The 24,055-nt window shown below is 37.4% G+C and overlaps 1 protein-coding gene across 6 annotated transcripts in view; it reads left to right on the forward strand.

The window, feature by feature from the left end:
• MTUS1 (microtubule associated scaffold protein 1) overlaps positions 1-24,055 on the forward strand; it is a 111,630-nt gene that overhangs the window by 47,275 nt on the left and 40,300 nt on the right. For 3 of the 6 annotated variants that reach the window (XM_042870487.1, XM_042870486.1, XM_042870488.1), the window contains exons 5-7: positions 1,817-1,948; positions 4,502-4,606; positions 5,856-5,903. In XM_042870487.1, the coding sequence (XP_042726421.1) occupies positions 1,817-1,948; positions 4,502-4,606; positions 5,856-5,903 (285 nt within the window). Of the gene's footprint in view, positions 1-1,816; positions 1,949-4,501; positions 4,607-5,855; positions 5,904-15,228; positions 15,707-24,055 lie in introns of those variants that run through there. The other 3 variants (XM_042870489.1, XM_042870490.1, XM_042870491.1) reach the window with 3 other exon arrangements.

A 24,055-nucleotide genomic window follows, 5' to 3' on the forward strand; every position in this document is an offset into this window, starting at 1 on the left:
TTATCAAGTTGTGTAGAAACGTTTAGCTCTTAGATTTGATGGGACTGTTTTAAAACTTGGTGGTAGCTCATCAAGACTGCAGTATCTACTCATAGAAAAAGGCAAGTCTGTCTTACTGATCCTGCACCAGGAGTGCTCTTATCCCCATAGTGTTGCTTCCATGGTGTGCTTGTGAATTATTGGAAAGTAGCACAGCAGTTTATGGGCAGGCAGTAGCTGCCTGCAGTGAACTTTGAGCTAAAGTTCTTAATCTAGTAGCTCCCAGAAAAAAATGGACTGCTTCAGAGCTCATACTTCATTAGAACAAGTTAACTTAAGTCATCTGCTGTTGGACAGGTCAAATTCTACCAACTGCAGTGTTGATGTATTACGCAAATTGTTTCTCATGTATGAATTTCTGTTGCAGATGTTTAGTTTTTGTACTTTCAGAGGAAATCTATCTCCTTTATTTTAAAAACAAAAAAATAGAAAACTTTTGTCACATGTACCTAAAAGGGAAAGAAAAAGGAGTTCTGTTCCTTTCTGTTGTAAATGTTGTTGTACTGATTCCTGGTCAAGAAGCATTTTTCTGAAAGAGAACTTTTGGATGAATGATGCTAGTGTATTTAAATTGACATGAAAATAATCTTAAGGCTGCATTTGATCTTTTGATGAATACTAGTAGATGTGTACTTCTTGCTACCTTAGAATCAGCCTCATAAAACACTAATCTGAGGCAAACTTGATCTGTCTCCTTTTATTAATCTCTTCCCCCTGTTTTTGCTAATGAGTAGTTGAAGAAAAAGAAACAAACACAAAAACAAAAAACTAACAGCATGGACCTATTCCAGAGTAATTTAGTTTTTGCTTATGCTCTGGTAAGTGTGATGTCAACTTCTTACTCTTAATGTGTCAGAATGCTGACTATCACCATAACTTTTTGCTATCTGAGCCAAAGTATTTTCAATCAGTATTTACTTCAGAAATCTTTCCATATTTTTTGGTGCAAAACTAGAACAAGACATTGTCTCTCCCCACATTTCAATTATCTTTCTTCAGCTAAAACTTTCTGTTGTGGCATTAAACCAAATCTCTCTTGAGACCCACTGAAATGGAGATAAACATCTTGTGCAGCAACTGCTCTGTTGGAAATCTGATTTTTTTACATGAGACAGAAAATGTCCTGTTTTTCCTAAATTGAGTCTATCTGCTCTTTTTTCTGTTTTGTTTTGTTTTTTCCCCTGTATGGCTTCAGCTCTCCTCTAGTGAGAGAAGTATGTGTTGGATGGTCAACACCTAAGAATCTCTGCCATTAGGAAATCGCTTTTATGAATGTGTACTGCAGAAACTTTTCTTAAAACTTATTTGGCAGCATGTATCTCTCTATTCAAATGAGAAGGAAAAGGAAAAGATGCTGCTTGAGGCAGTTCCCTTTTTTTTTTTTTATTTTGTTAAAAAACAAACACACAAACCAATCAATTCTGTGTCCAGGATGACTTCAGACTGATCTTTCTTGATTTAGTCAAACTGAAATGTCTTCTATGTTTGCTTTGTATGACATGGTAAGGCTTTTGTTTATGTATTGTTATCAGTATTCTCTTGCATATACCCACCTCCTGTGCAAAGTTCAAAGCTGTATGTCCAGTGTGTTTGGAACATCCAGGGACTAATCTGTTACAGTTAATCAGTCTGTACAGAAAATAACAAAAAAGTTCATAATATTTTTATTCCAATTTTTATTTCTTCTAACTTGAATAAGGAAATGGGTTTACTTTAGGATTTAATTTTCTCCAAGCTAGCTACTTTCTTGACCAAATTCTGTTGTTCTCTCTTGTAGCTACAAGTGCCACAGTCATCATCAAGAATGGAGAATGGCCTTCAAAAGCCTGCCAGAATGGAACTTCTGGATCTGTTTCTTTGAAAGCAATACCAAGACCTAGATTACTCTCATTGAAAGCAACTCCAAAAGGTACCTGAATCTGTAGCTACAGTGAAACTAAAGCTACCACTGTTGCAGTGCCTTACCTTTTGCACCTGGCTGCCATGTGAAGCAATGAATATTTAGCAGTAGTGTACTGCAAGGAAGTAGAATCACATCAATAAGATTTCATAAGAAAGCTAAAACATTCTTTGAATTTTTATTGATTGGTTATTTCAGGCAAATGAGGAGGCAGTCTGCACTGTGATGTGAACTTCCTGTACTCAGCAGTAGTGAGGCCGCACCTTGAGTACCTTGAGTTTTGTGCCCCTCACTGCAAGAAAGACATTGAGGCCCCTGGAACGTGTTCAAAGGAGGGCAACAAAGCTGGTGGGGGGTCTGGAACACAGGCCATATGAGGAGAGGCTGAAGGAGCTGGGAATGTTCAGCCTGGAGAAGAGGAGGCTCAGGGGAGACCTCATTGCTCTCTATAACTTCCTGAAGGGAGGTTGTAGTGAGCTAGGGGTCGGCCTCTTCTCTCGTGTCATTAGTGATAGGACCAGAGGGAATGGTTTCAAGCTACGGCAGGGGAGATTCAGGCTGGACATGAGGAAGTATTACTTTTCAGAAAGGGTGGTCAGGCACTGGAATGGACTGCCCAGGGAGGTGGTGGAGTCACCGAGCCTGGGGGTGTTCAAGGAAAGGCTGGATGTTGTGTTGAGGGACATGGTTTAGTAGGAGCTATTGGGAATAGGTGAACGGTTGGACTGGATGGTCTTTTAGGTCTTTTCCAACCTTGGTGATTCTATGATTCTATGATTCTACAAGAGCAGTATGGCTGTGCATGGTACTGGGACAAATGCATTATGTTGTGGGTGTCATTATTCAAGTTTTACATTACTCTAGTGTCTTTCTTTTTTGTCACAAAGCTCAGACTCTGCAGCTGCTGATCGGTAGGGTAGATCTACTTTGAATTTATCCTCTGGATATGGTTGTGCTTTTCCTCATGCAGACTTGAAATTACATTTGCTCCTATCAGAACGAAAAGGACCTTACAGAATGGATGTGACTCTTTGAATGAAATGTTACTGGATGAAGCCTCTTCTTGAATGAATGGCATTGTCTTATCATTCAAAGGAAAGAGTTGAGCTAACAGCTTACCTCTCCATGCTTCATTTTCTTGATATTCTCCTAGATTACTAAGAGGAAGTGGAGGTCTGCTTTGTTTTTAATGGAGACAGATAATTGTGCTTCATCCCTTGGTGATAAAGGAAATTTAGTTAAATGCAGTTTCTGACTTTATATTAGAGTTTTGGTTCCTGTTCCTGTTTGAGCCAGGACTTCTCTATAAGCCGTCAGTGCTTTTCCACTCAAGCCACAAACAGCAGCTGACAACTCATTCTCTGACCAAAATTAAAGGCATAATGGGAGCAGATAAATAAGCTTGTGCGCTCTGTCCTGTAAATCCTAGTTATAATCAGCTTGCTTCTGACCATCTTTGTGGTGAACTGGTTATTGTAATTGGATAAACCTAATTAAATACAATGCTTCTGCTTTAGGCTTAAGTTTTAAGCCTGCCAAATGTCATGCTATAATGACATGCTTTAAAATAGTAAACAGTGATAAGAGGCAGACATTGCCAGAAACTGTAAATCACTGAAACAAACAAAAATTGTATGACTGCCTGACAAGTTGATGCTTTTTTTTGTCAGGCCCAGGATATTCAGTGCAGTTATTCATTGTTCAACAGCTTCAGTGATTTGGGTGCTGGAAATGTGCATTCAGCACCTCCAGGAGCGTTAAGGCCAGAAGTTGGTGTTCTCTCCCCTTGGTGTTTGTGAAGCTCCATCTGGGCTGCTCTGCTATGGGGCCTGCCTATTTCAAGAAAGTTATTTGGAAACAGCAGACTGGGGAAGACAGTGTTTGGAGCACATCACTTGTGATGAGAGGTTGAGGGAGTGAAGCTTGCTTGGTCAGGTGAAAGGAAGAATAAGGGGAGGTATTGTAACAATCTGCAATTACTTGAACAAAGATGATGACACTAAACTCAGTAGTACCAGATAACGTAGCAATAGTGGGCAATAGTCTCACAGGAGTGGGAGACCCAACATTTTGGGAAGAATTATGAGGAAAAGTGGTACAGGACCACATTGTCCACTAGAGCCGTAGGATTTCCATTCTTGGAAGTTTTCAGGACTCAGCCAGTCATGGCCAGTTAAGTTCATCTTGGTGGTGGCTCTGCTCTGGTGGGATGCTGATGAGTTGGCCTCTGGAGGTCCCTTTCAGCCAACTTTCCTGTAGCTGTTTTGTTTGCCACTGCTTAAGTGACTTTAGTACTACTGTCTTAGTGTTGAGGTGATGTTTTTCCTTATCTTTTCTTCTCCTAATAAGCTTTATTAAAATTATATTTTATTGCTTTAGTAGTGAGTTCTGGTAAAAACAAAGCTGAGTTTAAATGTAGCCTTAAATTTTCTAGAAAATGCCTCTTCTTATATTTGTTTGAGTAGACTTACGCATCTGGTACTGTAAATATGTGATGTCAGACATGTCTTTATTTGCTGAAATAGCTGTACTTTTAAACCTGATTTAAGTCTCTTCTTCTAGGAGCCAAAGCCAGGTGTGCTTCCTTGAACCAATGCACACCAAAATCATCTGGGCCATTGCACTCAGCAAGGAAAGTCAGTGAGGCTAGAGGCAGTCAGTTATTGGGTAAAGTTATATTTTCAATTACATTCTTGTATCTATCCATCTTGAGAAAGAGCTATGCTCTATAACAATTAGAGCATTTGAAATGGTCAGTCCATTCTTTCAATGGTTCATGGTATTGGAGATTGGCTCTATGAGATATTCTGTATATGTTTTTTTATATGGAGCTAACACCCTATTTCAAGTACACTGCCTGCTTTGAACTTGTATCCTGTGCAGACTTGAAGCACTTGGTAACATCAAGTTGAATTATGTTCTGTAGCCTGCTTATAAGATCATGCAGTTAAAAGATAAAACTCAAACTGGCATTCCCAAATTTCTCTGTTTAATTTCAGCAATATTCTTGTGAGATCTTGCTCATCATCTGTGACTATTTAAAGTCGTATGTACTTAACTTTGCATTTCAGTATCAGATATTTGCTGAAGATATATCTTCAGTATTTAATTGAATTAATCATTTTTTAAATCAGATTGAAATAAAGAATATATATCTGACTCCTTAGATGAATTAATTAATTAAAAAATTTCACTTGGGTGCAAAGACTCTCTTGCAGGATTCAGGTTGAGGGAAACAAGTACAGTTGTGATACAAATCATATTGATGTGCCTACTATAGGGAAGAAGAAAGCTGAATGTGATAGGTGTTACGAAAAGACCTTCTGTAAACTTCTGCTTGTAACTTTTGTGCTTAAACCTAGCAAAAAGTGTTTTCCTTAAATTGATATCCTTCAAAATAATGAGGTTCTTAGTTCATTTTTTACCTAACACGAAAACAGTACAGTAATGGTAGATTAACCTTCTCACTGTTTTTGTTTATATTTCACTTTATTAGATAGCACATTTTGTACCTGCTTTATGTAAATAAACTAACTGGAGTATATAGCTGGAAAAAAAATTATGATGCTTTATTTGATAAGATAGGATTAGTATGGGTAGTTACTTATTGTTGCCTTTTTTATTGCATTATCTGTTCATTTTGTTCTTTCATTTAAGATAATAAGATAAATAAACAGTGCTATCTGGCTTATGTGAAGTGTGATAATCTAAGTTTGACATGATAGGAATTCATTTTCCAAATAACTTAACTTTTTATCATATCAAATCTTTCTGTCAAACATGCAATCAGTCATCACAAGGATGAAACTAAAACTATCTAGATCATGAGGAAGTTATATAGAAAGAGGTTCAAAAGTGCAACTCTCTCTTTTTCTGACTTGAAGCATAATTCTGCTTTCTATTCTGAACATCATAGGTACTTCTGGAAAAAACAGACATCAAAGTTTATTGACTTCTGGTTCTGGTGAGTTCTCTGAAAGTATTTTTACATACTCTGAAGTGGAACTTAATTTTGTTTTACACATTATGTTAGTATATTATTTCTTTTCTTGGAAGAATAGTTTTGCAACAAATTCTGTGAACCATCACAGATTCTGATTTCAACTGATAGTAGGTGAAGTCTTGTTTTGTCTATTTAATGTCTTCTAATTACCCAATTTTTAGAATGTGCAGTCTGTTCTGTCATTCTCTGTTTCCAGTGAAGCATAAGAAGGTTTAACACTAACAACAGGAGGGAAAAAATTGTGGTATTGAAGCTCATATGTAGATTTTGTTGTTTAGCCACGCTGAGGTAAGTAATGATTAAAACTCATGTGTTGTGGCTGTAACATAAATAGTCATGCAGAATAACAGGTTTTTCTGGAAGGTTCATGGTAGCTACCCTGTTGGTCTCAGCTGTCAGTGCAGACTACACTTGAAGATGAAATTATGCAAACTTGTTAGTGCATGTGTCTGCTTGGATGGCAAGGGAGGAGTGGCAACTGATTAAGTGGCAGATGGTGTTTCAAGATCTGGTGGAGTTCAAGGACTTCATCTTGTATTTGTTTTCAGTGGTTATGCAGGGCACCTGGTGCTAGTTTCTCTCTGCCAAGAGAGAGAGAGGCCTTCCAATTTCTATTCACAAAAATTTCTAGGTCTTTTTCAAGAGAATATGCAGTCAGAATTAGTTTCCTGAGCATCAGTGAGTTATTCTGAATTAAAAGCTGCTTAAATTACTGAAAACCACTTTTTGAAAGATAATGAGGTTCACTGGGAAGCCCTGTGTCCTCTGAGTGAGTAGCAGATGTCTTTCTCAAAGAGGTGCTGTAACTAATCAGGTGTTATGAATTTGAATCTGGAACTGCTGAGTGAAACTATTCTGACCTGGGTACTTGGCTACTGTGGTAGTATGTTTTTGACTAATGCATGCATGTGAGTCTATTGTTTTGTCTCTTACCTTTTTGCATGTCAAGTGTCTGACTAGCAATCGTGACCCAGTGCTTTGCTTGAGATCTCTCATTATTACAAGTCAGTTCTTTGCTCATATAACAAGACAAAGTGCTTATTCTGTTTGTTACTCTACCTGATATTTGCCTGAAGTAACATTTAGATACTGCCTGACAGTGCAATATTTAAACATTGCTTATCTATGTGGTCCTTTATGTATAGAAATGCAGAAGGTGATACTGCTAGGAGGAATATTTTGCTAAGTTAGGTTGAGGTAACTTGTGATAAGGGAGAAGCTGTGTTGTCTCTGGATTAGAAATGTAAATATGACTCTTTCTTACAACTGCCACAGCACTTTTTCTTTATTTTCTATGCAAAAAAAAACGGTGCTCTCACCCTTTTTGCAAGTTTAGTGTAATTTTTGTTGTGATCCAACTTTTCCAAGCTAATAGAGAATGTGACTACATATCTTTGAAGTATTGTTGGTGCATTATATTGGTGCATTAAGAATGTGACTGTAAAGTCCAAAATAGCCATAATGTGCAGTGATGTTTTTCAACAAATGTTCTTTAGCATCTTACTTTTGCCATTTGAGTAGCTGCGTTTTAGTGTTTGTCTTACAAAACCTGTTTCTTGTACTGAATCAGCTTCCAAAATTGGGTGATTAACTTGTTAGACTTTCTAGTTAATAGCTTTGTAACTTATATAGAGCATTAGTATAATGTTCTATTTATGTAAACAAGCTTTCTGATGGAGAAGAAAGACTTTTTTCTATCTTCACAGCTGCAGATAGTTTTTAACTACACAATAAAAATATCGTGTGCCTGTTTGGATATTAATGTACAACGTCTTACACTTTAAGAAGAGACAAATGATTGTTTTTGAAATGAACTGAAGTAATGCCAGCTGGTACCATGTAGAATGGAGCCCAACATCTTTTTTGCTTCTTTTAGTTGCCTTGATATTACAATGCAGTCTTGTTCTAGTGATTGTGTTTAGTTAAAGCTTTTGTTCTCTTATTTCATGGTTAACTCGTTAGTTAACTCTACAGCTTTTAGCCTCATGCAATGACTGAGTTCAACCTCACTTCTATTTCTTGCACATGCTCTGCCTGAAGAGTCAATCCTGTAATGTCACAAAGCAGGACTCTAAAGGGGGGGGAAAATATTGATTACCTTATCAATGCATTAATTGTCAAGCTCCTGTTAGTACTTTCTCAAGGCTGAAAAAATAGCAAGCATTTATACAGTATCATTTCTGTTCAGATTGTACTTGTTATTCATTTTCCATTCACTGAAAGAAGTTAGAAAATGCCAGGATATGCTTGAAAAACAAGATGCAGCATGCTGCTAGCATGCCTGTAGACTTGGAGAGACCAGTGATTTGCTGCTGTTCTTTTTTTTTTTTTTTTTTTTTTGTAAACAAAAGGGTCCTTTTTATCAACTGTGTTTCTCATGAGTGATCTTCTAGTAGACCAATAAATTTCTACATGCTCTGTGGCTTATTTTATAACACTGGCTTTACTGCCAAGGAAAAATGAACTTCTTGGGCAAAATGTTTTATTACTTCTTCAGTTGCTAATTTTGGACCGCAGTGTACTTGTATGCTAAATGTAATATCTTAATGTAATTATGACAAGACTGCCTTTTAAAATACTTTCAGTTGGAGCTCTTTCCTTTGTTTCTCCAGGTCTCCCTGTAGGAACAGTGACCTACCTCTAATACCTGGACGGTATACTACCATGTACATAGAAAGAGAATATTTAAATCTCATCTCCATTCTTGACTGAATTTTAGAGAAAGTAATGGTCTAGTTATTTCTTCTTGCAAGTAAACGTCTTTTTTGGCAGTTCCAAAAATAAAGCTATTATTTTAGGAATGAAGCATGCAAATCTTTGTTGGGAACCTTTATCCTTCTGTTCAGTGACTCTGAAAGAGGCATATGGTATTCTCTGGATAATTTATGCTTATGGCACAGCAGTGTTGTCAAGAAAGCTAGGGCAACTATTGGATAATACCATTAAGTATTATCAGATAAGAGTATTGTGATTTATGTCATACTTACCTCTGTTATGATAGCACATGTGTACTGGAACCAGTTACTAAAGAAGGCTGGAGAAGCAATGAAAAACGATCTTCATTCAGAAGCTGTACACACTGCATCAGGAAAGATGATGCTCTGTCATCTTAACAACCGAAGAGTTTAAAAGGCTGCTTGTTTTAATTAAATCATCTGTGAGAAATATAACACTGGGGAGGAAGTGTCTTCAGTCAGGTGGCTAATTGCAAAAATGAATGATAGTGTAACAGTTCATGAAGATCTCTCTTGGAACACGCTGATACAGGGGGCTGCTGCTGGCTTTTCACTGAAACTCGTAAGTGGAATAGGATGCATTTGCTAACACAGTACTGTAGTTCAAAGCAAAGTTTATGGAGAATACTTTCAGAGATTCAGTTTCTTTCATGCTCTGTTTAAGTCCAGAGGAAACAGGAGTAAGCCTCATTTCTTTTTATCTTAGATATTCCTTGATAGAAAGGTTACCCTTAAAATATTTGCACTTCTGGTGTCTTGAAAGCAAATAAAGCAAAACAACCCATGAAAGTCTTAAGATACATCATGATACATGTATTTGTAAATACGAGAATAAGTGTTCTTAAAAATGTGTAATTTTTCTTATAAAAATTAGAAAAATTTAAACTGAGAGCTGATTGAGTACTATTATGAATGTCAAATGCTTAGGTCTTCTGCAACTGCTTTGATTTACCATCAGTAGTTTTCAGCGTGGTAATGGAAGATTACCCCACTGATGTGGGATGTCTGGTCCAGCAGCTTATTAGCTCTGTTTCTCCATTGTTTCTTCTCAGATCTGAAGGGCTTTCTTAGTATGATGTGGGTTTTTGTTTTGTTTTTGTTTCTGTGTTTTGTTTGTTTGGAGACAAACTTGAAATTTGTGAGAGAAACTCTGTAAGTAGAGTTGCATGGGTACTTAAAAAGACCTTGATGTGTTTGCAAACAGAAGTGTTCATAGCTGGTCGTAGAGCAAGACTGGGGAGCTCAAGTGAGCTAAAAACACGATAGGAAAAACAGTGCTTTTGATGACAGTTCTAATTATAGGTCATGAAACATGCAGAGGACGGTTTGTCTCACTAATTTGAGCACTTACTTTTGGCTATAGCTTAGTACTCACCTTCAATGCACTTTCCCAGCTATATGATAGAAATGTTACCAGGATTGTTGAGGTCTCGTTTTTCTTGAATATCTATTTCTGCGCGTGCAGGGTTATTAAATGTGTAATAATCTGCAGTTCAGAAAAATGTCATTCATATAAAAAATAAAATTCCAATGGTCTTAAATTGCTTTAAAAGTAAAACCCGAAAGCTTTGATAGAGAATATTGCAGTTCTCTTTAAGGATTTGTAACAAACTGTATGTCAGTAGTGTAAGTAATTGTTTCATGTATCCACTTAAGAAAAAAAAAGTCTGTGTAGTCTGGCATTTTTGTAGAAAGCAAAACTTGTTTTTGAACCAATTCAGCTTTCTTTTCAGTATCTCCTAATGGCCTACCCTGCTGGGCTTGAGAAATAAATTACCTTCAGAATAATTCGGGAAACACTTGAGAATATTTCATAAACTCTATGGAGTTGAAACAGTTAACACTACTGGATTTAGTATGTGTTTAATGATCACAGATAATATTTTACAGCTTGGAAATTGTAGGACTTTTTCTTCATCTCTTGACACGTAACAGAAAAATCAAGTTTAAACTTCATGGAGTTATTAGTGCTGTGCATTGAACTGTTTGTTGCCTTTATAGCTGCAGTAAAGAGACTGCTGTGGTCTTTTTTTTTTTTTTTTTTTAATGTTTTCCATCCATGTGAACTATGAGGACTATATGAATGACTTGATTAGCCTTAGAATGCTTACAAGCTAATAATGTTTGTATAAACATAGAGTAAAATAGTTTAACTAGTGTAGCTATTGCATGTGGACCAACAATAACAACAGGTTCATTTTCTTACCTCTACAGAAGTGCAGAATTAAGTTACGTCTGTAAGAATTAATTTATTAAATTCAGTATTTTATTATGTATTGTAGCATAACCCAAATGGTGTCCATGCTATAAGACCTATTTCATCTGGTAGCACTTCTAGAAAGGACCCTTTCTCTTAATTAAAAGTTAGATATTTCAGTTATGTTTATTATTTAATTCTAAAAATTCTGTGAGAAAATTGGTCTCTAGCTTAGGACAGCCATGTTCCAAACTCCTGATGAAGAAGACATTTTCTTACTTTCTGCTGTGGGAATGATTGTGTCTCTTTCGTGAACACAGAGATGCAGGTTTCTCACAGTTGTTGAAATACTTAAAAGGAATAGCCTCAGTTTGAGCATAAGTCTCTAATACTGAAATAGCTGGTTTTTTTTTTTGTTTTTTTTTTTTCTGACGCATCTGAGTGGATCATTGAAACTTCATATTTTAAGGAATGTTGCTCTAGTAGGAGTGGTATTTTTCACTGTAGCTTAGTTGCAGTTTTGCTTTGAAGTAGTGAAGCGCAGACTTTGAAGAAGTCTAACAGAAATGCCATCTTAGAAGGGACATCTTGTACAAGGGAAACAATGTGCAGATTTGTTAAGTTGGAAGCTAAAAATGAAATTATTCTTGAGATGTTTGTTGCCATTGTGTTTTCTGAAAGAAGGCGGATGATGTAAATGTCACCACTGTTGCACTAAAGAGAAGCAAACTAGCCTAATTTCTGTATCTGTTTCCTTGGAAATTCACTGCAGCATCGCCTTCTGTTTGAAAAGCTGCTGAATTTATAATAGTTAAAAGTTTTGTACAAGAAGAAAACTATTAACTATTTCAGTTCCTGTTCTGTGGCAGGAAGAGGTTGGCTTTCTTCTTCAGGTTAGGCTCTGAGCTTAATGTCCTGGAACTACAAGCTGTGGAGCATGGCAGTGTGCATTGTTACCTGCAGGAAGATGAGTTTTTTTTGAGCTGGAGCACTGGCTGGAGCAAAATGGTCAAATGAAACTGGTGAGGGAGTGGTAACTTTCCAGAAAGAAAATCTAGGTCACGCATTACCCCTTTACACTCTTAGTGGCCTTTTGCATCTTTGATCCCTTTGCATAAGCAGTCAGCTCTCAATTCTTGAATTAAGGCATGCCAGTAATATCCATCTGCTCAGCACTGCCTGTGCTGTCTTGTGACATGGAGCCATTTGTCTTCTGTCTGGGCATCTCAGATGTAAAGGTCTGGCCTCTGATTTAGACTCGTTTGCCATGAGACGCTCACCCCGTTCAGAGGCTTTCTTAGTGGCGCAGTAAGAAACAGAGGCAAGAGAAATGTGTCCAGATACTGGAGACTTGGACTTGCAAGGTTGAATTTACAGCCTGCGGATACCAGTGTCCTCTGCTTTTTTTGTCACATTGCTAGCTTTCCCCAGGGAATGGCAGATGCACTAAATCTGCCAGGATTAAAATAGATCTCTCCTCACCATCAATCTGATTGTGTCATTAGGTATTAATGCATTTAGCAACCTAGAGTGAATTATGTGATTGCAATGGTACAGAGTCTTTTGTTTTGCCCAGGAAGGAAAGACATCAGTGAAGTGCTAGTAAATAAAATGACAGTTTTCTGCTCTGTCTGTGCTCTGTATCACTTGCTATTTTATGTAACTATTTTCTGGTGCTATTTTCCATGACCTTTATCTGTTGTAGAAGATCTCTCAGATCCTCATATTATCTATAAATGTAAAGAATGTGTGTTCCTGTTATGCTCTGCTTGGATCCCATGAAGCATGTCTCTGGCTCTGTGCCCTGTTGACACAAGATGGTCGTAGGAGCACAAATACTGATCTGGAGGAGCCATTTTCCTAAGAAAACAACACTGACAGATGTGCAGTCACCACAGTAAAGTTTGCAGTAGAGTAAGACGGGTATGCGAACACTGCATTGGAGGAACCCTTTTGAGTTAAATTTCTAATAGAAGGTATTCAAATAGGGATGGGCAGTCTTCTCACAAGCTGCTTGTCAGAGCTCTCTGCACGTAGTGTGCTAAATGAGTCTGACATCCTTCTAGTGCTTTTTGTTGGTTCTGTCAGGGCATTCAACTGCATAAAGCAGTCTTATTTTAGGTTGTGGGATTTAACAGGATTCCTCGAGCCTAAAAAGGCTTGTTTATTTTAGTTAAAAAAAAAAAAAAAGGGAAAAAACAACACCTATAGTATATCTGTTTCTTTATGGCCTAATTCTATCAAGCTAAAGCCAGGAAAGTATTGCTTGTGTGTCTCTGTAAGAGATGCTTTGGCGTCTGGTGCAGGAGCTTTCATGTCTGTATAGAGCTTTTAGTTGCTCATATTTTGCCGTGTGATTCATTCCTTCCTCTGTCTTCAAACTGGTTCATTACATCATGTTTGCCCTCTAGAGATTCTTTGTTTTAGCTCCTATTCCCAGGAAGGAAGTTAAGGTTTTACTGGGGTACTTCTACTAATTTTGTTTTTACAGGCTGGTGAGGAGTTCTTGAACGTTTTTTCCCAGGCACAGTTGCAAAGATAGAGAGGGATGGTAATTTAGGTTTTGGGGGTTTTTTTAGGTGGATTTTTCTTTTTGAATGTGATTAGACTGTTTCTGTCTTTGTAAAGATAGCATCAAATCCAAATGGATAGAGATATGTTTGCTTCATGGAGCAGTCCTTCCCTTGGGGAGTCATGATAGGTGAGAGGAAGACAGAAGTGCATTCCTGTGGGTGCTCAGAGAGGAGAGGAAAACCAGGTATATTGAGTTTTGAATGGCATTGGAAAGCTGGCTGTCAGCTAAGTCAAAATCTTACGATGTCGTCTTCAAGGGAGGATTTTGCAATAGTTATCTGATATTTGAAGAGGTGGCCTGATGAGCTATGGTGAGTACACAAGGCTACTGTAATGTGTTTATAACAAGCCTTATGGCTTACCACTGTGTGCTGTTTCCAAGCATAGGAGCCCATAATCTTTCAGCACTGGAGGGATCATTGCTTCCCTTGGATGGTTATGCTGAATTAAGAAAGGTCTACAATTGCAGGGCATTGCAAAGATGCATGAGCCCGTATCGTTAGTGCCCAAACTTTTCTAACTCAGAGGAATCTGTGAAGGTTTTATTGTGATAAAATCATGCATGCACTGCTGTGTGCAGAGGCTGCCCTGGGCAGGGCAAACAAAAAGGCTACTTTATATTAAATCTTCATTTCTAATGACTTTGTGCAGACTGAAGATGTAGTGTTACAGTATTTCAAAGCCAGTGGTGCATTACCATGCTGGGAACTAGATACTTTGATATACCATACACTGAGCAATGTTCTCACTCTGTGCGCAGTGGAGGTTGGTTTAGCAGATCTGGTGTTTGGATGAAGGGCTGCAGTTCTTGGGGTGCTTAGTGAGCTGCTTCACTGTTACTGCCCTGCCTTGCGTGACACTAGAGAGATCTAGAGCTTGAATACAACAGCATAATGCTATTTTTAGTTCTAGCAACACTGGAGGATGTAGAATGTTGTGCATTTTGAGCAAGTAAGACATTGCTACAGACCTATCACATTTTAGTAAGGAGAGGATCTCACCAGTAGGATGAGATTTGTCAGTTTGATTATGTTTGCTTTGGGTGATATGTGCTTCAGAACAAGTTGGCTTAATGGCTTCTGAAACTAGAAGAACTATCTGAGGGCTGGATGCTACAGAGCATTGGCTGTAGCCTGATGAAATGGTAGGAGTGGGGTATCAGTGAGAAAGTATTTTATTTTTTTTGTCTCTTTAAAATAAACAAAAAAGAATTCTCTTCACCAGAACCTGCAAGCAACCTCAGTAAATCTCTTACTGCCCTGTATTCTGCATTGGCTTCAGTGGTCCCTGCTTCTGTGCCTGCCCAGCAGCATTTAGGTGCATTCAAACTTAGCTGGCTGTGATCTGTTTTGATATGAAATAGATGGCTGTTTCAATGCACCTCTCTGGATAAATGGAAGCATCTGCAGTGCTGAGCTGCCGAGCTGAATAGTGTTTTCTTTAAGCAGATCTCATACAGAACAGTTACGTTTGTGGATTAGTTAGACATATTTAATGCCAGAAGAAAAACTCTGGTAGAAAGCCTTAACTGATAAGTGTCTTGATACATTGTACATTCCTGTCAATTGTAACAAACTGGTTGAAAAATGCAGCTTGAAGTGATTCTTGCTAAGGAAAGAGAGCAGCCAAATGTCTCCAGGAATATTCAAGTAGTCTCCCCGATAGTCTCTGAAGAACAATTACACAGTCTGTGGCACTGCTGGATGATACATTCATCTGGGGAGACCACCCACTTCCTCCTCCTCCTCCATCTCCTCCTCCCTTTTCCTCCCGTTGTGGCTCCCGGTCCCACAGAGTCCTGTAGCAGATTAAGCATGAACACTGTGATGTAATTCGGAGGCTGTTTGTTTTCCAAATCACTAAGTCGATTTTATTCTGAGGACAAGCTTTGTTTCTACAACATCTGGTGGGGAGAAGCTGCCAGAAGCATTTATGCTGTGGATGTATGCCTTTTCTGCTTTTGCTTGTCTGTGCATAAGGACTAAGGGCAAAGGAATGGAGATTTGATTATTTCTTCAAGGTTTTTTTTCTTTAGCAAGAATTGCTTGACTTCTGCCAGCGGGGATTTAAGAGCATAGTATGTAACACTACATGGAGGCTGTTTCTTGCTTGCTTATCTTCTAATTGCACTGAAGACATGTTATGGTCCCCGAAATTTTCCTTATCCAACATGCGTATACGACTGACAGCGAAGGGATTGCTCCGAAACATTCGTCTCCCTTCTAGCTATAAGAAAAGCACTGTTATATTTCACACAGGTTTGTATTTTTCGTATAACAATTAGAGCATGAATTGGATGTTATCTTGCTTACTTCAGTAGCAGTTTATTTTTAGCAAATAACCATTTGGGACATAAAAGTTTTCGAATTACACTTAGAAGTCTGACTTAAGAGCATAGTTTCATATTCTGTGTAAGTGGAAAACATGAGCTCTGTTTGCATTCATGCTGAACTGCTCATTTTTAAGATGAATATTCTGTTTATGGAATGCAAATCAGAATTTGCTCTTTCCTTCTTCAGATCCAAAAATAGAACTAGGAAGTTTGTAGCATTAAATATTTATCTAATCATTCTGATGGTTATCTGCTGGGAGTTCTGTCTTTTCTGTACCATGAGTGGGAGGTGGGATAGGAGTGGGAAACAAGACAGGCTTTCTCAATGTGGCTTTGTCTGTTTGTGAGAAATATTTGAATACTTGCAAGTACATATCTGTTGTCAGACTTGTCATGCTGAATGTCTTATCTGCAAATACGACGAGAACTTTGTTTGTTTGTCTTGATACAAGCATAACAAGTCTGAAGTTTTCTTGCTTTAAAGATGCTTTAAAGACATTCAAGACAAGTTTTCAGAAATGAACATTTAAAAAATTCTCAGCTGCGTATGACCTGATTTTTCATTTAAATTGTTAGGTAAAGCAAAGAAGTGGAATGGGAACATAATTGTGGATGCTGAGGTTTATTCCAGGGAATACATGTGTTGTTTTGGTGGAGAGTGGTGATTTTTTCTTAGCCAAGATAAATGACATTAAAGAAAATGATAGCAGTCTTCGTATTATGTAAGTCTTTTCTCTATTGCATAGTTTGTGATTTTTTTTTTTCCTTGCATTTTACTTAGAGAGGAGCAAGCAGCTGCATAGACTAGGTTTGCACAAACTCTTCCTGTGAGGGATTTCCTTTCTTTCTTGATCACCACTGTTTTTGGCTAGTCCTTTTTGGAGTTTAATTTCTGCCAGACACCTTTCCTAGCTATACCAGCATTTTACATAGCAACCTAAAAAATTTGCCCCATTACTTATTCCTGGTGAAATAAATTCAATTTTTGAGTTTGTCCTGGGTGATAAGCTTAATTATGGTCATAATCTATGCTGATCATCCAAACTTAATGTAGGCTTGTGTTTGCAGCCTGGATTTTATCCATGATTAAAATATGTTAATTGTAAAAATCCTTATATCAGTGATGTAGGTATATTCACAAAGACTCCCTCATCTTGCTAACAATATGAAATTTTCACATAGCACATACTGCAGGAATAGAAACACTAAAGGAGAAATGGGCAAGGGATGTTCAGTCTTCCTTCCATGTGTTCATTAGCTGCTACTGAAATTTGGTATCATTCTAAAAAATAAAAATATGTCAAGCCCTGTTTCAGGGTAATTTTATAGTGGTAACAGCCCACTTATTTTTCATTTGATTGGATATGACATTAAAAGCTGCCTGCAGAATGTCTCTGTTAAATACAGCATGTAAAAACTACATTGATAGACCTGTGTTCCAGTTAAGAAGCACTTTCTTAATTAGGAAGTGCTGAATAGACCTGTATATTTTCTCTAGCTTGGGTATAATGCACTTTAAAGTTATAGAACTAAAGGTTCAGGTAAATGTTTTCCTCATGTCCGCTTCTGCTTTACTATATCTGCATCTTGCAGGTATTCAGCATGCCAGCAGAAAGCTGACCAATGATTAGCTAGTGCTGAATGTACCAAAGTAGGGCATCTGAAAACCAGGTCATAGTCTGTAGTGGAGAGTCCAAGTATGCATGCATACTGTATTTTAAAAACAGTGGAATGTGTTGGAAGCTAGATTGTGATTATTTCAGGTTCATAAAATTCAGCGACAGTACATCAGACAGTGACAGTTTCAATGATGACAGTCTGAAAGGTTCTTTTCTTTTTTCTTTTTTTAAATAGCAGGAGGAGCCTGGTATTTAAAAAAAAAAAAAAAAAAAAAAGCTTACAGCATAAGTCTGAGTATCTCTTCTTGTAGTGGTTTAATTGGATTTAAAAGATGCGGCTTTTTTCTCAGATCACATTAGTGGTGAGAAATAGAATACAGAGGGACTGTGTCAACAAATAAGGCAGAGTAATTGGAAAAACAGAACTTCAGGGTTCATGCAGGAATGTGAATATGTATAGGAAAGAGGGCATTGCATAAGTGTCTTTCATTCTGAGTTTTGCTGTAGATTGTACTAAGCATTATCACGTATTTCACTCGTTGTTCCCTTTCATGTTAATGTAAACTGCCTTGTATGACTGTACTGAGAATTTTTTTGGCAATTGCAGCGATTGGATTCATCTGTTACATTCTGTCTGATAGTTTGAGGTACAGTGAGTAACTTTGTGAACTTGAATGTAAGCACTATTGAGATGAAATGGGTGGAACTCTTGAATTTCTATTTTGATTTGACAATATGCTGCAACAGTTTGCTAGTTTCTTCTCTGGTTGTAGCTGCAAGTACAGTTTACACTGGTGTTTGGTTAGTCTAGATTAATCATCCTGTCCGTAGTGAATCATACTTGTGATTAAGTGCATTTATGTTACATTACATTTTGTTCATCTGGAGATGTTACAGTAACTGCAGTAGTTCAAATATTTAAGAAAGTTACAAACAAAAATAGGCTTATTTCTCTGGGAATTTACTGTGAGGTGTACTGTACATTGACTTCATCCAGCTTGGTGCCTTGTATCTGATCTCCATTTTTGTATGCTCTATGTTGCTTTGGATTCTTTGTACACAGAGGTCTCTTCCTCCTTAAATGCAGGCAAATATCACAAAGCGATATTTCTGCAGCTAGTCGAAGTCCAGTGTAGCTGCATTGTAAGCTATGTGTAATGAGCCTCCTCTTTAGGAAAACAAAAGCATTGAAGCTCTTCAGGAAACATTTAATTTACCTATCCTGTGACTTTCTACAAATAAGCTTTACAAGCAACTGTAACAAAAATCTCAACACTTCACAATTGGATAAACATAGGTTAAATATGAACCAAACTTTCAGTGGTGAAATGTAAATTCTGCTTTAAAAAAATCTGTAGTGGTTTGGTAAATATTTTACCAAAGAGTAACTAAAATCTTTCTGTGCTTTTCATGCGTCAGTGATGTGACAGATGAAATCATCATCTGTGCATGATTCTGTAAAAACTGCCAGAGAAAGACTTTTCTCTACAAATGATTCAAAAATTTTAATTTTGGGTTATTTGCATTTCCTTTTGCGTAAGGATAAAACTCTACACAAGGAACCAGTTTTGCAAATGGAGATCAAAGTTCCTATGCCTTTTGTTCGCAGAGTTTTTCCATTGTATAATAAGCTATACTGTTGCATATATGGTAAATTTTTGTCTCTGTGTTTTTTGTAAGCCTTTCGTGGTGCCATTTTTCATTTTCCCTTAAGCAAACTGTACTTAGCATTCTTATCCCTCTGGTGGCTTTCATTGCTTAGTAAACCTTGTTACACTTGATACTTTGGGAATTAGAAGTGTCTCCAAAGACATCTGATGTAATTACAACAAACCCAGCTTAGAAAAATTTCGTTTCCCCCTTGCTAGCAACAGGCAGACATTGCAGACCTGTTTATTGAGCAACTAACAACCATTTCTGATAAAGTATCTTCCCTAAATCTTGGTTCAGATGATACTGCCTGTAGCAGGTAATGATTTCAGGTCTGGATTTTGGTCCTCATTAAAACACATGTGAAATTACGTCTGTGCTTAGCAAAGCAGTGCTTTATAGCACGTGAACAGAATGTTGAAGATTCTGAAAGCCCTCAGGTATCATGACTTGCTTAACTTTTCATTTTTCCAAAGAATCACTGAAGTACTGATTATTGGTCGGTACTGCAGATTCCTACAGAATCACAGAAAGGCACCCAATGTACCCAACTCCACTAAGTGTTCTAAATCTGAAAGTCTGCAAGAGATACTTGATACAGGGTGAAGATGCTAAATATTTGTGTCACCTAACAAGGAAATAGTTCAGGAACGAGAACAGTTTGTCTGTTCTGAGCAAAAGTCTCGAAGTCTGAGACTCTTAGCTCCTGAGTTCATCTATTCAGAACTGTGTATTAATTGAGCTGCCTGGTGTGCTTGATTTAATTATGGTATATCATAGCTTCAGTAGGCATGTAAATGATAGCTAAATAGAGGATCTTTTCAAGTGGTGAAACTCTTGTGTTTTTGGCGTTGGCAACATTTTAGTCTTTACAAATTTTGTCCAAGCCAGGTATAGAACAAAGCTAACTCTAGTTCTTCTCAAACTGGACAGCAAAAAATAGTAGCGCTTTTTTTTTTTTAATTAATAAGAAAAAAGAAAAAATGAGAACAAAACACCAGAGTTAAAGCAGTCATTTGAATGGGTTGCCAACACTTACACTGTGTATGTATTTTAATAAAGCATGAAAGTGAGTGTAAACAAGGAGCTTTGCTCAGAAAAGCTTAGGAAGAAGCAGAGTACTGTGGATAGCAGCCTCTGCTTTCTGGCTCAGCTATAGTGGGTGTTACTGGATTTTGTTACTCCTTCATTTACGCAGATTAATTATCTTTGAAGAATGCCTCAGTTGTTTGTCAACATGAAATGACTGGAATTAATGCTGCAAAAGACAGTTAATTGAAGAGTAAATACAAAAGGCCTAGCAAGATATCTCCCCTAGTATCATTGCATATGCTAAATTTGTTCCCGCTTGATATGCCTCACAGGTAAAATAAATAAAGATCTGGCTGTAACTTCATTTGCTGCGAAATGGGTTTGGTTTTGGAAGTGACAGGCAGCTACAATTACATTAAAAACAAAACCTAAATAGACTTCCTTAAAATTACTTTCAAAATTATTCTCTTTGCTCTCCTCTTGGCATTTCTTCAGTCTGTAGTTCTCTGGAGTCATGTTGGTGTCAGAAAGATTTGATTGAATTAGGTCTTATTTTTGAGAGGAGGTTTGTTAAATAATTTATTTATGTCACAGTAATGCAGTAAACCAGTGCTTCGAGATTCTTACTTAGTAATTCGTATCAGATCTAGTGAGGTCACCAGCACCTTTCTAATGGCCTGCACAAATTGCTTTTTTCCCCATTAACTTTTCCCTGGCATGGAATTTCTCTATTTTAAAAAGAGAAGAAAGTAGCACATGATCTTCTGAAAAACAAATTAGTCAAAAATATTATGTACAGCTTTACATCTTTTTTTTTTTTTTTTTTTTAAACAACAACTAAATCACCAAACTGTTAAGTTTAACTGTCCACATACTCAAACACAAAAATAGCCCACCTTGAATTACCTAGCTTGTGACTGGCTGATATGGTTCTCCACAGTTGCTGTTTATGAACTTTCCATTGGAATCATCTAAACTGATGTCTAGTACTTGAAACAAGGAAGTAATAAACCTGTGTTTATTTCCCATTTAAATTTGTTTTTGCTTCTTTTTGTCATGGTACTGTGCTACTAATGCGTTTATGACCAGTATGGGTTCCCCTTCAAGATACTTGGATAAACATTTTGTTTGTGATGTTATAGATAGTTCTAGTTAGGCAAGAAACAGGACAGCTGGGAACATCTGTGGGAAAATTCTTCATTTGAATGCTCATCCTTGTCTTAAAGAGAACTTGAATTCCTTCTGTAGAAGAGTCTGAGAAGTATTACAAATAATATTTATTAATGAGTTAAATTCAGCTTTTCTTCATCAGTACAGCTTTTAGACTCTCAGATATCTCAATGGCCTTAATTTTTTTTCTGCTTGTGATGCCAACATCAGAAACACATTATTAAACATGAAATATTTATTTTGTGCTAAATCTTTTCAAATATTATATAGTAAAACAGCAATATTGGAAATGCTTCCAGCAGAAGAATAAATCAACTGAGTGTATAATACCTGTTTCAAATTACTCTGCTCCAAATAAAACAGCAAGCTAGAAGACTTTGTTTTTCTTAGCTGTATACATGTGTACATGCTACTTGTGTATCCAGTCTAAAATCAATACTATGATCTTTGTTCAAGTATTGATGAACACCACCTACTCAACCAACTTTTGAAACATAGCTTTGTTGCTTTCAGAGAGGGGAAAAAACCCACGGGGTTGCAGTAATGATTGAATAGTCTAAGCCTGTTAAATGTGTAATCCTGTGTCTTGGGAGGAATGTCTGGACTAAAAGGTATGCCAAGGAAGAGCATATATGAAAAGTGAGTATTTTTCTTGCTGCCTTTGTTAGTGGGGTAGGCAGAGGTTTTTGTAGTCTGAGGTCTTGCGCAGGAGTTAATATTACATGGGGGTTCTAGTCTTTGCAGTGTGTTGCATATATATCCCCTGGAGACACCACTGTTATCTGCAGTATCAGCTGCTCACAAAACTTTAGCTTTTCCTTGCCCTCACTCAATTATGCAGAAATGGAAGTCTGCCTCCTTCGTAGTTATTTGTTTTCTTAAAGAGGCTCAGGGGAACATTAAGCACAGCGAGCAGTGTGGTGAATATTTGCAAGTGGATAGGAATGGAATGAGCCTATGACAGGCATGGCAAGCATTCCCTTCTTGATGGGAGCACTGGTGCCTGCTGGGCAACCTTTGCCAAAGCAGCCTTCAATTGCATGTTTTGGTTAAGAGTCATTAGAATGAAAAGTCCCTTGGTTCCAGGTCTGTGCAGCCAACAGTGGAGGGGCTGCTGCACACCCCTTGAAGGGTGGGGATTTGTATCCTGTGGTTAACAAAAGCTCTGGGAACTGCCCTGTTCTTTTCTTTGTTTTGAGCTTGGCAAGGTATCTCTCCATGGACTCCACTGGGTTGCTGCCAGGCACAGTTCCTGAGACAGTGGTGTGCAGTGTTTTAGGCATGTCCCTGGGGGAAATGTTTGCTGCTTAGTAACTGGAAAACTATTTGTCATAACAGGAAATACACAAATAGTTCCTTAACTATTAACATGATGACTGCTAATGATTATGTAAGTACATTTTTTTGTAACTTTGGGGAAGGGTACTTTCCAGCAGCACATGAGAGCTAGAGTTCGGCACTTCAAATGTCATGCTTTCTGTCTCATAATTTCACTGCAGCATGAGTGAACATTGAGTTTGCGTGGATGATTTTGTTTGAAGTGATTCTCTTACAATGCTTTTTTATTCTGTTGAACAGCAAATTGTGTTTCATCAGTTGGGTAGCATTGAAGTACTTCTCTGAGGTTAATTTTAGATGTGTTTAACCCACACTGTTGTTCTTTAGAACATGCTGTACTGCTGCCACCTCCTGCCACCTCCTGAGATTCTCCTGAAGCTGTGAGCTTATGTCCAATTATAATGGCTATTTATGTTTTTCTTTCTTCAGAGACTTCACTTCATGTTAACTGTGCTGATCTGTGTAATCAAAAGGAGGAATAGCACATGTGCTTATGCTATAAAGTAGAACAGTAATAAATATGAAAGTGGAAATTACTTTCTACTTTTACTGTGTAAATATTTTCTTAAAATATAAGCAGCCTTGGAGTTCTGGATACCTGTGGATGCCATTTATAGTGCCTTAGAAAGACGTTTCTGATCTACATTACCTGAGATTCTTACCTGAGCTATGAAACAGATATAGGAATAAATAATCCAGTAATTTAATACAAATATAACAGACCTTTACTTGCATGATCTTTTACACATACTAGGGCAGTCCTCTACAAATAATCTGTATTACTGTTTCCATCCACTCTTTGTCCAGTAACTGCTTCTATGTATTTATTTATTTATTAGTTATAGGAAAACACCTAATTGGGAGCTGAACTTGAAATTTTCATCAAATTAAATCAGCATGGCTGGGGAGGAGCAGTGTGCTGGGCTGTCAGTTTTGGGCTGTGGTTAAATACAACTCAGCTGCTGCTTGAAACGGGGTCGTTGGGTGATGCCACAGTGACCAATGTTGAAAATATTACGTTAGCATTTTATAATCAGTTCCTAAGAGCTAGGATTGAGTCTCAAAAGGGTTTTGTAAGTCAAACAACTACTGTAATGTTAACTTCTATTCAGTTCATTGCAAGCCATTAAGCTTAATCATCACTGAATTTTATTGTTTTTAATCTGTTGGCAGGACTCCTACTTTGACCTCTGAGTTCTTTTATGCTCTGTTTTTGTACTCAAACACTTATCTAAAAGATGAATCTGTATATTCTAAAAGGAGAATTTAAATGTTAGCTGTTTATGTTGTAACTTGGAACTGTGACCTATTGTCTAGGTGTTCCTGCTCTGGCAGGGGGGTTGGACTAGATGATTTTTAGAGGTTCCTTCCAGTCCTTAAAATTCTGTGATGTTGTGAGAAAAATATTAGAATTGAACTCTTTGGTCATTTTTTGACAGGTAAAATATCATTACAGATACTTTAAC

The sequence above is a fragment of the Lagopus leucura genome, unplaced genomic scaffold, assembly GCF_019238085.1.
Source record: "Lagopus leucura isolate 7727_CA_CO unplaced genomic scaffold, USGS_WTPT01 Super-Scaffold_100004, whole genome shotgun sequence".
NCBI lineage: Eukaryota > Metazoa > Chordata > Aves > Galliformes > Phasianidae > Lagopus > Lagopus leucura.